The sequence below is a fragment of the Epinephelus moara genome, chromosome 19, assembly GCF_006386435.1.
Source record: "Epinephelus moara isolate mb chromosome 19, YSFRI_EMoa_1.0, whole genome shotgun sequence".
NCBI classification, from domain to species: domain Eukaryota; kingdom Metazoa; phylum Chordata; class Actinopteri; order Perciformes; family Serranidae; genus Epinephelus; species Epinephelus moara.
In genome coordinates, this window is record NC_065524.1 from 4,047,546 (window position 1) to 4,062,935 (window position 15,390).

At 40.9% G+C, this 15,390-nt stretch overlaps 2 protein-coding genes across 3 annotated transcripts in view; one reads left to right on the top strand and one right to left on the bottom strand.

Annotated features, from left to right (window-relative positions):
* pdzd8 (PDZ domain containing 8) overlaps positions 1-15,390 on the bottom strand; it is a 114,398-nt gene that overhangs the window by 96,631 nt on the left and 2,377 nt on the right. The window contains exon 2 of the mRNA XM_050070674.1: positions 888-1,013. Coding sequence (XP_049926631.1) covers positions 888-1,013 — 126 coding nt within the window. The remainder of the gene's footprint in view (positions 1-887; positions 1,014-15,390) is intronic.
* borcs7 (BLOC-1 related complex subunit 7) overlaps positions 1-15,390 on the top strand; it is a 1,032,483-nt gene that overhangs the window by 10,058 nt on the left and 1,007,035 nt on the right. The window lies entirely within an intron of this gene.

Sequence of the window (15,390 nt, forward strand, 5' to 3'; positions counted from 1 at the left end):
TAGTCTACAGGTTTGAGTGTATTCCCTGGGGTGCAATTCCACAGGTGGTGCTGTCGGTTCATTTCCCTCTCCTCTCCATTTGGCCACACATGCATAATGTTAATGTGTGCATATCCACTCCCAAATAACGCAGCGCATCTATGCAGGTGAATCGACCATGGTGGATAAATGATTCAGTTGAATTCGACTGCCAAGATGATCCTCACCCAGCTGTCAAATCAATTGAGACTGGCCAATAGGAACGTGGCCCCGCCCATGACATTATTTTCACAGCAAATGCAAAATCCTGACACGAAAGCAAAGACTAAAACTTTTTTTTTAAACATTTTTTTTTTGAGAGAGAGAAAATGTTTTCACATTGATAGCAAAAAAATGATATTTGGGAGTAAAAAAAAGTTTTTTGAGAGAGTTTTTCTTTCTCGGAAATCATTTTTTAAATCTCAAATTATTATTTTTTTATATTCTATGACAAAATACTTTCTCTCAAAACTTTTTTTAGTCTCAAATATTATTATTTATTGCTATCAGTGTGAAAACTTTTTCTCTCAAATATTTTTTTTTCTCTCATATCATTTATTTTCTCGCATGTAATAAAGACACATATCTAACTCCATAAATACACAGCTTCCCCACTTTTCTGGAATCAGGGTTGTAGCATTGTGATGGGGGATTGTAAAAGGGACTTCACAAACAACTGGTACAAAATTAGAAGCACACTATCATCTAAAATATCACTTTATCATTAAATTTTACCAAACTGGAACAGAGGAGTCTGGCCCTAACAGGAAAAACAGCCCCAAACCAAAAACACAAACAGGTACTGAATTCCATTACTGGGTGCTTACATAGATTAGGTGTGTGGGGAAGTTCATACAAAAGAGTCTCACCTGCTACATTCAATGAGGGTGACTTTGAGTCGACCTTCCACCAGTCTGCTGTCTTGGATTGACAGCTCCAAATCACAAGTCGAACCCAGCAGAGGCTGCACTTGGAACGGGAAGAAGGGCTTGTACCTGTAGAGAGAAACAGAAAACATCAAAAGTTAGGGATGCATAATATTGGATTTTTTGCCGATATATGCTGATATATAATAACTTATTCTATTCTGTCAATAACCAATACCGATATCGATATATCCACTTTTTTCCCCATCTACTTTTAGGGATCATCAGGTCTCTTCTGTAGTGGAATTAACATCATATTATGCATGCATACGCTTATCATCATGGCCCACAAGCAGATGGAGTCATGAAATACAATACTTTTCAATGTATGTAAGACTCATTCATTACATTCACTATGCGAAGTAAGAAAAAGCGCATTGGCTGATTCTCATAGTTCATTTTAAAGCCAATATTGGCCGATACCGATGATGTGCCGATCATGCATCCCGACCCAAAGTCCACTTCAACTCAGAATCTCGGAAGTGATGTAAACTACCTGACTCAGTTTCAGATTCATACTTCACTGGGCATCAGATATAATCACTGAACAATCAACTAAGACAACTGCACCCACTCAAATGAGCCTCACAACTTCCCTTTGGAAGGAATTCACACTTTGATATTACCTTAAATACAAGTAGTTAAACGTTGGCTTTCAGTGAACTAATTAATCTGATGTGAAAAACCGGTCCACCAACTTTGAATGGTGTGAACTGAAACACAGCATGGAATGCATCAGCATTGGTTTGCATTGTGTGTGAAGAATGTAACCAGCAGGCCAGGTCACAGTGAATGCTGGCCATAATGTGATAACTATTGGGTGTGGTGTTTGGTGGTGAACTGGCTCCCTGAGAAGCAGGCCTGAGTTTTAATACAAATAGTCATTGCAGTGTACAAACATGATGTCTAAGAGCACACACTTGTTCTTTTGGGGCTCTTGTGCTACTGATGTTGGCCTTAGGCTCCTGCTGTTCTACAGAGCAGATATTCAGCCCAGTCTAACTCCTATAAGCCTTTTAGAGTTGCACTTTTGGCAGCACTGAGTCAAATCATGCCGTGCAAATTTGTGTTTCGATTGCCAATTTAAACATGCCAGGCCATGCCGCACCACACCAGAGATAGACTATCTCTGAAGTGAGGCCAAAAGTGCACCAAGCCTCAAAGCAGGTGGTGGTAATGTGCAAACTACAGCCAACCCTTAAGGAAATGACCACTTTAGAATGAAAATACAGACAGTACTTACTGAACCTCATGCCGACAAGAAGTCCAGTGTAATTTTTTAATACACAAAACACATTCGGGGTATTGCAGAATTACAGCTACACTTCAAGTGTATGGAACCCACATTTTGAAAATGTAACAGAACTCCGCTAATGCATTTCAAAAACGTCAGAACGGCTCATCCGTCGTAACCCAATTGCCCTGAAGCCGCGGCATGCAAAATTGACTTGAAAAGGAGTGCTGTGTTTACATGGCAACTCGTGCTGCAGGGCAGGCTAACTGACCACGGTGAGAAATTATGCTATTAAAGTGAAGTAAATTACGTCTTTTCAAGTCAATTCATTCAGCTTCAGGGCACTTGGATTACGACGGACGAGCCATTCTGACGTTTTTGAAATGCGTTTATGTATACACATATACATATACACACACACACATATACATATACACATATACATACATTATATATATATATATGTATATATATATGTATATATGTGTGTATACATATATGTGTGTATACATATATATATATATATATATATATAGAGATATATAGATATATATGTGTGTATATATCTATATAGATATATAGATATATATAGATATATATATATATATAGATATAGATATTGGCTTAATAGGTTTCTGCCCCTTCGGGACTTAAAACCTGGTTAGCAGCCTTAGGTGCTCAATAAAGCTAGTACATGCACAAGCTGTTTCCCAGGCCTCTCTGCTCTCTTCTCCTTTAAGCTTCAGCAAATGCAGCTTCTGGATGCGTACAAAACAATATTAGGTTGCTTGACTAATAACTAGGGCAAAGTTAGGCCATCACAGATTTGGCTCTGAACACAGTATTTCCCCATAGCTGGAGTTGTGACTCTACGTGAGTGCTGTAATGTCTGGATTACCTCCAGCAGGCCGAGGTCCTAGCCCTCCCCTCTACATAACTAACATCTGTGCCACTCAGCAAATCCCAAGGCCCAGTACTCATTCTTTGAGGCTGCTCTGCATTACATCATCTCATCACGCTCCCTCACACTGCATGATCGTGGGTGATACACACTCATGCACGTTTGCTTCAGTTCTCTCCCAGACAACTCAAAGGCAGTGAATCTGTGGCAGCAAATAAGTGTTCAACACCTGCATTTAACAGTTGGCCAGGAAACAATGACTTTTTGGTGGTCTGAAAAAAAAAAATTACATCACAGCAACTAGGGCTGGGCGGTATATCGATTTTTTTTACAATATACCGATATATTTTCAAGCAAGATATAGATTTAGACAATATCGTTTATACTGACATAGGGTCAAGTTGCGCTACATAACGCACACCAGTGTCCATCTCTCCTCTCTCACACTCTCCGCACAGCTCCGCCCCACTCACTCACTCACAGGTTCTCCATCAACACTCAGAGAGACACAGAGCTGCTCCTCTGTTTAATGTCTGTACATTGGTCTACAGTGCGACATCGGTCCATATGTTGCACAAGCTATGCTAAATCAGTCTGTGAGATGGATGAAGTTACCGCAGTAGCACACATACTGTATAATACTGTGGGCCTTTTCCTCTGTAACTCTTAGCCGCGTCCAGTCAAGCGCCAATTTGTTGTTGTGTTTTGTGTGTAACGTGTTTCCGTTATCAGTTTAGATGCCCTGTGCCACGCCGAGCTGTCCACCTATTCCTTCTCCAAAAGCCCGGCCGCCCGCCATCAAGCGGGTAGCAGTGGCGTCTAATTGACCGCAGCGAACCCTGCCTCTCCGTGCTTCTCCCCCTCAAACAAGCCGTGTGTTGGGAGACTCCCCACACCTCTGTCTGCAGGAGACCACAGAGAAAGGTTTTTAAAAGTCTCTGTCTGTTCAGCTCTCAGTACTTCAGTAGCTTGTAACTGAATCTCTGTAGTTTAGTTTCTCTCCTGCATCCTGTATTTACTTTATATATCTGCTTTATTTCATTGATTCATGTTCGCTATCAGCCGTATTAGAAGTTGTGTGAAGTTGCTGCTCGAAAAACTCCACATTTCCTTATTTTGATGCTTCACAATGAAGAATTAGCTAAACTGTATTAGCGGCTTTTCTTCAATTAAGACAAGTCTAATAATACGGCAGGGAGGAAGAGTAAAAGCAGAAAAAGTGAGATGTTGACGAAGAGCTGCAGACAACAGGCTCTTACTGCACCTCTGCAAACAGCTCACCTCCAACAGGTAAACTTCTTAGGGTTGTTTCACGATGTGTTTTTTAAATGACGATGCAATTGCGAGGTGTGGGGGGGAGACAGCGCGTGTGTGGAGCATGCTGACGAGATCGAGACTGAACGAGGCTGAGTGAGAAGAGACAGAGGGAGGCTGCTCAGTGAGAGAGCGGAGGGTGGGGGGGGATCAACGCCTTCGCCCGCTCGACACAAGCATACTCGAGCGTACTATAAGCGGAGCAGACTCCGCGAGGAATGTCCGCAGTCATTCGGGCTGTCATAGTCGAGCGCACTTCCGCGTTGTAGTTTCCTGTAAAAATGTCCGTGAAAAATCCCCGCGATGTGGAAAATACATGCCGAGCAGTCACTGGTGCACGGAGCGGAGTCCGCACGGTCGTAAAATCTGAGCTTTGCGCGCACAGGGCTTGCGGACGTCCNGAATGTCCGCAGTCATTCGGGCTTTCATAGTCGAGCGCACTTCCGCGTTGTAGTTTCCTGTAAAAATGTGAAAAATCCCCGCGATATGAAAAATACATTCCGAGCAGTCACTGGTGCGAGGAGCGGAGTCTGCGCGGTCGTAAAATCTGAGCTTTGCGCGCACAGGGCTTGCGGACGTCCGCTTTGAGTCCGTGCGGACCTCCGCGGAATCTGTTCCGCGTATGTTCCGCCCGAGTATGTTCGGGCCTTAACGCGCATGTCGCGGAGCGGTGAACAAACCAAACAACACAATGTCAGGAGAAATTGAAAAGATATGCCGTCTATGTAAAGTCAACTTGCTAATTAAGGAGCCATTACATGTTAAAGTAGGCTGACCAAACGTCCTCTTTTGCCCGGACATGTCCACTTCTCACGTCCCGTCCGGGGCACCCGGGTTTTTTTTTATAAACTGATGATAATGTCCGGTTTTCCGTGTGTTTCTGTGTGTGTGTGTGTTAGAGTGCGGCACGGGCCGCATATTTTTGTCCGAACCCGAACCGAGCCCGACATTATTTAATGACCAAAGCACTGAGTTTGTGTCACACAGTTGTTACGGTTACAGGCTATTTAACAGGCACGGGAGTGCTCAGCGGAGAGGGAGAACTCTGTGTTTGAGAAGGGAGCGGGAGGCGGGAGCGGGCAGCGGGAGGTCCGACGGTTCCAGCGAGAGGAGAGGGAGAAATAANTGTGTGTGTGTGTGTGTGCGCGCACATGTGTCAGAGAGAGAGGCAAGTGGAGCAGAGCAAGGAGCTTTCTTCAGAGTGTTCAAACGATATATCGTGCAGCCCTATTTCAAGTGTAGCCAAAATAACCCTTCTATTTTCATTCCCTTCAGGGTCATTTTGTCTTGAAGATCACAGTGAGTCAAGGGGTACTGTAGTGTATATTTTGTAGGGCTGTACCCAAATATTCGGATATTCGAATATTCGTTTCTAGGGGTAGGTATTCGTTATGAAAATCTGGTATTCGATATTCGTTTTTTTATTTACTTATTTATTTATTTATTTTTTATTTATTTATTTATTTTTTACATTTTTTTGGTGCTAAATGTAGTCTTTTTGTTGTTGGTAAATGTAGGTTATCAATAAAATGTAGGTTATCAATAAAAATCAAAACTTTTAAATTGCATTGTTAAAAATGTGAAAATATAGTATCTCCTACCAACTGAGCTTGTGCGCACAGCACGCTTGAGCGCATCCGTCTGAGGCTGTGGATCAATGCCAAGTTTTACCACTTCATCACAATTCCCTCTAACTTGTAGCTGTTTTTTCGTTATCTTTTGAATTTAATATGAATTATGGAACCGTTTTTGTCAACGTTTGTTTCCCCCATTTTGTACAATAAATTATTGTTGACTGTCACCTGCTCAACGCATCAGTACCTTCGGATGACAGTAATAGATTATAGATTAACAGATTATAATGATAATGTCAAAATATCATTTACAGACCGATTTAACAGACGATCACTGCTGCCCGACCAGCAGGTCCATTTGCGGGTCCCACGGGTTACGGGTCGACCCGCGCATCACTACTCAGCTCAGTCTATAAATGCTGTACACAACAGTAGACATTATATTCTATTCAGGCCGGCAGAACCAGCACCGCATTGGCTCTACAGTGCACGGCACTGCTGATTAACCATTTTATTGCAGCACAGAGTGTCTGCCAGCAACCAATTACTTGCAGAGGCTTCCTACAACTTGTTTCAGCGGTTCCGATTTAATCAGAAGACAAATTAAACAGGATGACTAGCCAATGTGAAAATCAAAAGAAAGCACAGAATAATGTACTGAAGGAGACTGTTGTGCCATCACATTTTTTGTGGTTTGAGAGCAAAGATCCGGTCGCCGCTGTGCAAAACTCTGCAATACAATTAGGTCTGAAAAAAACCCGGAGGAGTGCTTCGCAAGGAGTCTTTGAAAGGAGTCAAGCCTGGCATAAAACCGGAGAGAGCAGGCAGCACAGCCACAGCACCCCCCACTGCTGGCTGGAGCTAGAGTTGTGTCAAACTACCATTATAAATTGCCAGATTTATCAGCGATTTGCTGGAAATCAAAACCACCACTGGTGATGTGCGCAGCGTTTCATGTGGTGCTACCCAGTATGGATTCCAGTGTCTAAAAACCACACTGACAGTAAAGAGTCAGAGGAGAAAACAGTAGCCCTTTTTATATAGGAATTGTGCAAATTTGCAGGAAAGCCCAATCAGTCTTTTTTCAGCATTGGCAGTATAAAAACAGTAGTAGTAGCCGTGGCTTGTCAGGCAGCTGTAGTCAGATGGCGATTCTCTCGTAAATTGGCCTGTTCTTTACCATCCCCGTCATCTGACAGTTAATGGCCTCTTCGTTTGCGAGGACAAGGAGGGCGCGCTATTCCTTGTCTCCCCAGTTGCTCATCTTTACAGTGTCTGTCAAGTTTGCGTTTCCCTCTCGCTACTAGCTGCTCGCTAATTCCTTCTATCAGCTGTTTCCTGTTTATCTGCCGCCAGTGGCTCGCACGTGTGGCGTCATCAACAGCTCCTCCCACAAGTCTTCAACAGCCCCTCCCGTTGCAGAAGGCCACCTCGGTCTGTTTAAACTAAAAGGGTTCCACCAATATGACTACCCTACGAGGCGGAAAATTGGGCGCCTCGGATCAACTCGCCTTTCCGCCTCTGTGTGTATAAACGCTCACAGCTGGCCGGCAAATCGGCCCAACATTCGCGGAAAATCTAGCAGTGTAAAAGGGGCTACTGAAATCAGCTGGGCTGAGGCAGGCCACTGTGGCTGCCAGGGGGAATACACTTTTTTATAGGGGTGTAAGGCAAAACTAAGTGGGGCACTGCAACCATGGTCTTCATGGCCCCTGAGAAATTCTTGGCGTGGTATGGTTGCAACAAATGATTATTTTCGTAATCAGTTAATATGCTGATTATTTTCTCTATTGTATTGTCTGTAGTGGGAAAAAAATATCTGTTTTATGTCACCGTAAACTGAATATTGTTGGTTTTGGACTATTGGTCAGAAGAAATGACATTTGAAGAGGCCATCTTGCGCTCAGGGGATTGTGTTCTTTTCATTGTTCTTAAGTTTTATGGACCAAACAATTAACCAATTAATAATGGTATGATAATGATAAAATAATTTTATTTTAGATAGGTTTATTGTCCTTTTCAGGAGAATTATTTTCACATTCCGTACAGCCACGAAAATAGACATACATTACACAGGCAGCTTCACAAGTTACGAAGACAACATCAATACCACAGACGTATACCCGCCACCATACACATATCCATTCCATATCCATAATGGGCAGATTAATCAACAGAGAAACCAAATGTGGGCTACAGCCCTAATTCAGTTAACAATCACATAAGAAAGAGAAAAGAGAATGTCATCACAGCTTAGAAGCTGGGACCTATTTTAAAATTACATAAATTATTAATTGGTGATTAACTGATATCAAAATAGTTGCCAATGTAACTGAGCAGCACATCGTAATGTTGTGAAAAATACATTTTTTCTGAGATTTTACTCAGTAATCCCTGACTGCATTATCTATATATATATTTCAGCTGTGTCTGTCATCAGTCTTCACTACCTGAGCACTGCTAACTTTTATAATGAGGAAATCATGCATTTCATCATGTGTGTGTGCGTGTGTGTGTGTATTTGTTTGTCTGCAACTAATCTTAAAAACTACTGGACCCATCTGCCTAATATTTTGTGTGCATATGAAGGATTTTATGCTCAAGGACCTCCAGGTTGTGGTGATTCACAATTGTTAAAAAACCTGTTTTATACCATCATTGACTGTTGACTCTTCACTCCTCCAACACCAGCCAATAGGGACTGCAAGTTTTCCAGCTAAAAACAATAAGTCTTATCTTCTGTTGCAGGTAGGGATGCAACAATATACCAGTTTCAAGGTATATCATGATATAAAAGTTGATAGTTACCATACCATGTGTATTTGCTTATCTACGACATATATATATAAAAAAAAGAAAAATCAACTGTATGGAGAAACTCCCCTTTATTTTCGTTGCTTTGAAAGGGGAGACTTTTTACACATAGTTCCATTAACAAAATGGTTCTGAGTAGTGTTGTCACGGTACCAAAATTGGGACCCATGGTACAATACCAGTGAAAGTATCACGGTTCTGAGTAGTATCACGATACCACAGCAAAAATGAGGCAGATGTGCCTTTTCTCATTTATAAAAGATAAATCAATTTTCTATAATACATCAATTATATTTCAATGGAATAAATGACTTATTGATTTATTCATACTTCAAAAACAGCATCAATAAGTGATTAACATAGGGGGGATCAACATAAAATAAATAAATAAATTAAAAATCAACCAGCCACCCTCCTCCTCTGATAAGTTAAGAACAGTCCCTTTGGTGCGGTGAGGTTTGTGGACCGTTATCTGCCACAAAGAGAGAAATGTTTTAATTGTTCTAATTTTGAACCGGAGCATCTACAGATTAATTCCAATTCATATGTTATGATCCACTAAATTAAATCATCATTTTTGTTATCTTTGCCACTATTTTGACTATATGGGGGTCAGAAGGGACAATTCCAGCAAGCACAGCTGCACCATGTTCTGGCTCTGAGTCTGCGACCCGGTTCTGGTCTGTTCATCACACGGCATCATTTTTGGTTTATTTTTGTTGTGTTTATTGTTATTTCCTTTCCTTTCCTTTGTTGTGTTAGAGCCTACAGACAAAGCTAATACTGTTCAAGTATTCAGTTACGAAAGATATGGATTAAATAATTGTGGCTGTGTTTTACTAAATTAAAATACATTCATCCTCATAATTACAGTGCAACTTCTGAAACTGGCTGCAGCACATCTGCTGGTATTACAAAAACTGTCTAGAGTGGCTGCGATCAGCTCGGCCAGCCAGAATGCAGCTGCCTGGCAGAGATCCGCACTCTAGTGAGTGCATTTTTCTAGTTTGGTAAGTAACCTTACTGAAACAAGGACCTATTGACTCCAGTTTCCATTCAGTTCTGCTTTCTCTCTCTCAGGAACACTTTCTACTTCCCTTTTTCTCTCCCCTTGTGTTTCTCTAACTTCTTTAAATTCCCATGCCTAAAAAAATATGTTATAAAACCTGGTATTCTAGGTCTATGTTGTACTCAGAAACATGTGATTTCTTTTATAAACTACCAAAATATGGCTTGATATGTTGATATTATCTCTTAAAAAGTAACTGTAAAGGTCTCTGTGTTCCATCACATTTGTTCTGTGTAGGAAGTCATAAAAAAGATGACAGTGTTGTAAAGTAACTCCTTTTTTCCTTTTTTTTTTTTCTTTTTTTAAGAACAGCGTACGGCTAAAAATGCAAAGTAGTTTACTTCGACAGCATCTTACAGGCTTATGGATCTGTGATGAATGTAAGATATAGTTAAAAGTTCTGAAAAGAAAACTCAGTATGTGGAGCTTGACTTAAGATTTTTTTGCCCAACTACTAGTTCCCAGGTCAAGAATGAACTTTTAATCTCAACTCTTAAGACAACATGGACACAGCATCCTGAAAATGAGAATAAAATGAAACTTAAATCTATAATTCCGAGACAACTGGGCAGTCTCGTGAGCTGAGACAGCTGAAATGGCAAGATCCACATTAGCTGCTGAGTGGACGTTGTGCATAACCATAAACTAAGAGGTATATCAAGCAAATCCATGGACTCAACTGAGGGGCCATTATGTGATATGCCATGTGTCCCACTTACATACTAAATACTAGGGGTGGGAATCACCTGAGGATCCATGATACGATATTATCACGATACTTAAGTCACTATACAATATTATTGCCATTTGAAATATGTTGTGATATGCTGAGCATTGCGATAAAATATATTGCGATTTATTACCTTTTTATTACCCAACAGGCAGCACAGTGATGCAGTGGTCAGCATTGTTGCCTCACAGCAAGAGGATTCCTTGTTCAAACCCAGGGTGGGGGAGCCCTTTTGTGCAGAGTTTGCTGGTTTTCCCAGTGTCAGCATGGGTTTTCTGCGGGTACTCCGCCTTCTTCCCACAATCCAAAGACATGCAGGTAAGGTTAACTGGTGACTCTAAATTGGCCATAGGTGTGAATGTAGATGTGAATGAATGTCTGTCAGTGTCTCCATGTATTAGCTCTGCAATAGCCGGGCAACCTTACCAGGGTGTACCCTGCCTCTTGCCCAATGTTAGCTGGGATAGGCTCCAGCCCCCCTTTTGTCAACTGTACATTTTGTCCCCAAAGGAAAACTTTGATAACATCTTTTATCTAATAAGATGAAGTTTTCAGTCTGTTCATCTTACTTAAGCCATTTTTTTGCAGCAGTAAAATGTATCTAGTATACTGAAAAAGCAATTGGTTATTCTAGTAGGCAACCTAAAGTTCAATTTGTATTTGTAATACTGATAATTTATATAATTAAAAAATCAATACACTTGGTACAGCATGACAACATAATATTGTCACACCAAAATATCACAATACTATATACTGTATCGATTTTTGCCCCCATCCCTATACTAACTAAACTGTATTTTAGGTATGCAGTTTATGCACTAGGAAAAAAAAACAAGCACAGACATCAAGGATACTAGGGATGGGAATTGATAGGATTTTACTGATATCAATGCCATTATCGATTCTGCTTATCGATCCGATTCTTTATCGATTCCCTTATCGATCGAATATGAAATTGGTCCACTGCTATCATCTAAAATGGAACAAATGAAAGTATATTTGTACAGCATTTGTTTTCATCTACGTCAAATAACGTTACAGAATCTGTTAGTGTTGTCACGATACCAAAATTGGGACCCACAGTACGATACCAGTGAAAGTATCACGGTTCTGAGTAGTATCACGATACCACAGCAAAAATTAGGCAGATGTGCCTTTTGTCATTTATAAAAAGATAATCACTTTTCTATAATACATCAATGATATTTCCATGGAATAAATTACTTATTGACTTATTCATACTTCAAAAACAGCATCAATAAGTGATTAACATAGGGGGGATCACAATAAAATAAATAAATAAAATAAAAATCAACCAGCCACCCTCCTCCCATGACAAGTTAAGAACAGTCCCTTCAGTGCGGTGAGGTTTGTGGAAATGTGAACGGCTCGTTTCTCCTCTGACACGTCACATACCTGTGTGCCGCCACGGCTCAGCTGTTCAGGTACTTTTCGGCAGTCATGACACCAAGAAGAGGAAATTTTGGACCTGGAGCCCGGCTTCTCCGTCGCCGGTAAGCCGTTATCTTGCGCTGGGGAGCACTATGGCCGCCATATTTGACAGGAATACGTATTGCTGTCCGTGTCTGTGACCCCCGTTCAACCCACAACCGGCAGGGTTCGCCTTTCGTTTCTGCTGATGGTTGAAATCTGTAGTTGCACAGCGTGCTGAATGATTTATTTTGCTCGCACAAAACTATCTTTAGTCGCAAATGCGAGTAACGCTAAAATGCTCGCACAGTAGAGCCCTGTAGTGGAAAACAAATCACTGTAGCACTGGTGGTGTTTCCGCCCTTGCATGTAATTACGGTGCTGCATAAATTGCACGTCATGCTGTTGTGATGAGTGAATGTCATGAGTCTTTTTTGGTGAAGTGAAGCCAAGCTTTCGACCGCTTCTGTCTCTCCATCATTACGTCTTCTTTGTTGTTGAACGTACTGCTGACTGACAAGCGTGATGTGCGTCATCGACGTAAAGATTCAGCGTAATGAAAAGAATCGATAAGGAATCGTTAAGCATAAAGGCTAATGATGTTGATGAATTGAACAAGTTGGAACCTGTTCTTAACAGGAACCGGTTCTCGATTCCCAGCCCTAAAGGATACTTAAAAGTTCCTGCATGGAGACTTTGACAACTCTTGATTTTTGACCATATTGATAAAACACTCTTTTTTCCACGATAAAACTCATATGGAGACCAACTGAAATACAAGAAATCCGTTGTTTTGTTGAGAGTTTTTTCTGCTGCGCAATGTCTCAGGGTTTTGGGCTGCTCGAAAACTCAAATATTGAGACACACATCAGAAGTGCAGGAAAATTGCAAAGTTCTGCAGCGACTGCTGTGGCCAGCAGGCTCCATAGCGCGCCCAATGCCAGGTTTGGGATAAAGTTCCTTTGATGTTCACAAAATCTGACTGGATAATTGCACTCATCTTTAATAACATAGTACACTGTTTTGATTATTTTCCCTACATAGGAAGTCAGCCAACTTGGATTTTTGTGCATGCATTTTTATTTTAGGAACATACGTTTGAAGACTTGAGGATGCATAAAAACTCACAAACTTTACACTCTTGTGTAATTGGGCTTGGGCGTAGCACCTCGGTTCTATACACCCCCAATTAGTTTAAGCCTTTGAATATATTTTTGATGTCTTTGATATACTCGAAAACTCACAAAACGTGTTGCACGCATCAAAACCTATAAACTTTGTGTGAATAACAGTGACTGGGTTCATATGTGTTTGGCAGGCTCCATAGCGCTCCATTTATTTATTTATTTAAGTTAGAAGGGACAGTGCAAATTAATGAACATTTGCATGTAAATATGCCGGATTATAGCCCCAGGCTAATTTTCATCCGTAGTCCCTTGGCAGGTTGATTTTACAGAGTAGTAAAAACGTTAGAAGAAAGGAAAGGAAGAAAAACATGTGATCACCGAGGACAAAAGGAGAAAAAAATACATACCTTATAAGAGAAAACATAACGACATGGTGTACAAAGATCAAAAACCGGGGCCATTGAATTAAATGTCTGTCCAGTCCAGTGTATGAAATTGAGTCCAGATAAAGTGCTATGTGCTGTGGTTATTGCATGATGCCCATAATTATTAATTACATTAATTACGTATTTCATCTAAAGTGCAGATGCTGACATGAATATGTAAACGCCAACAGTCATGAAGTACAATTTGAGTCCATATAAAATACTATACGTTTAAATTATTGCACAATGCCCATGTGGATATAAAAAAAAGGCAATAAACAGTAATTAATTGAGTCCACATAGAATTCAATGTCGGAGTTATTGCACAATGCCCATAAACCACAATTTTCAAGTATTCAAGTAAGTGCTAGTGCTGATACATAGTTATCAATATAGACCAACAGTCGCATTTCACAAAGTGCTAAGTGCAGGATGCATGGAAAGTCTCAGCTGGGGCAATGAACTCTCCTAGAAGGTTTATCGGATTGGTTTCAAATTTGGGTGGTATAACCATCTAGCCTGGTGAAACCATCCTGATCTCGCAAGCTCATATTCTATTTCGCTCCGCAGATCAGTCTGGCCATGGAGTTGTAAACGCGAATTCTGGCATTGGCTTACCGGGCCAATCACAACCGTTTATTACTTTGGGGCAGGCACGTCATCAGAATAGGAGGGACAAGGAGCGGAGTGAATGCATTTCGTAAACAACCAACATGGCTACTGATTTTGAAACTGCCATGGTAAATGTGTTGAAAGAACTGGAATGTACATTTTCTTGAAAAGCAGAGCAAACGGCTGCACTAAAAGCTTTTATTGAAAAAAAGGATGTATTTGCCGTACTTCCTACGGGGTTTGGTAAAAGTTTAATTTACCAACTGGCTCCGTTGATTGGGAAAAAGATGGGACTCAGTGAAAACCCAGTGTCTATTGTTGTTTCTCCGCTAGTTGCTCTCGTGGAGGAGCAGGTCAGGGAAGCGACCAAGCTGGGAATCACAGCCATGCAACTTGGAGTCCACAGTGAGGAGGAAATCCGCAAAGACAGCAACACTCTTTCCCAGACATCATCACAGTTAATCTCTGCTGCACGCTGCACTTGCTTGCTGGTCTGTTTACAGTAGCATTGTGCTAGCCTACGTCACACATTTTGTTTACTCTGATTGGTTTTCCGTCTTTCCAATTGCATGAAGGGGCACTTTGAGTGACAGACGTTGATACCACCCCTTCAGGAATAGAGGAAATGTACAGTCTGTGTCCAGACCCATTCGCGTTTTGCAAATTGGGTCTGGCAATGCCAGGCTAATAACCATCCGACTAATGGTGCACAATTTGAATACGTATTTCCAGTGCAAAACACTTCACACACGTATCTGACAGTCAAGGAAATGCCATTTTGACAAGCACCCTGTCAGTATCTCTGCCGTACATGAAGGAGTGAGGGCCCTTTCATTGCTGCTTGGAGCTTTAATTTGCATTAATTTTAACTTTTTTTTTCTTTTCTTTTTTTAACTCGGCAGCAGTAATTCTTGCTTTATTGGCATCTACCAGTGTGACAACTTGTATTGGAGTATTTACTACTTTTACTTAAGTAAAGGATCTCAGTACTTCTTCCACCACTGGTATGCACTATAGAAATGAGACATAATACCATGATCATCATCATAATATCATAAAAATTTTGGTGTTTTGTTGTTTGCTTAATTTTGACATGCAACAGTCTGTTTTTAAATAAGAACATCTTTGTGCTGAGTAAGTTTAATACATATACACATATACATATATATATACACACACACATATATATGTATATATATATATATATATATA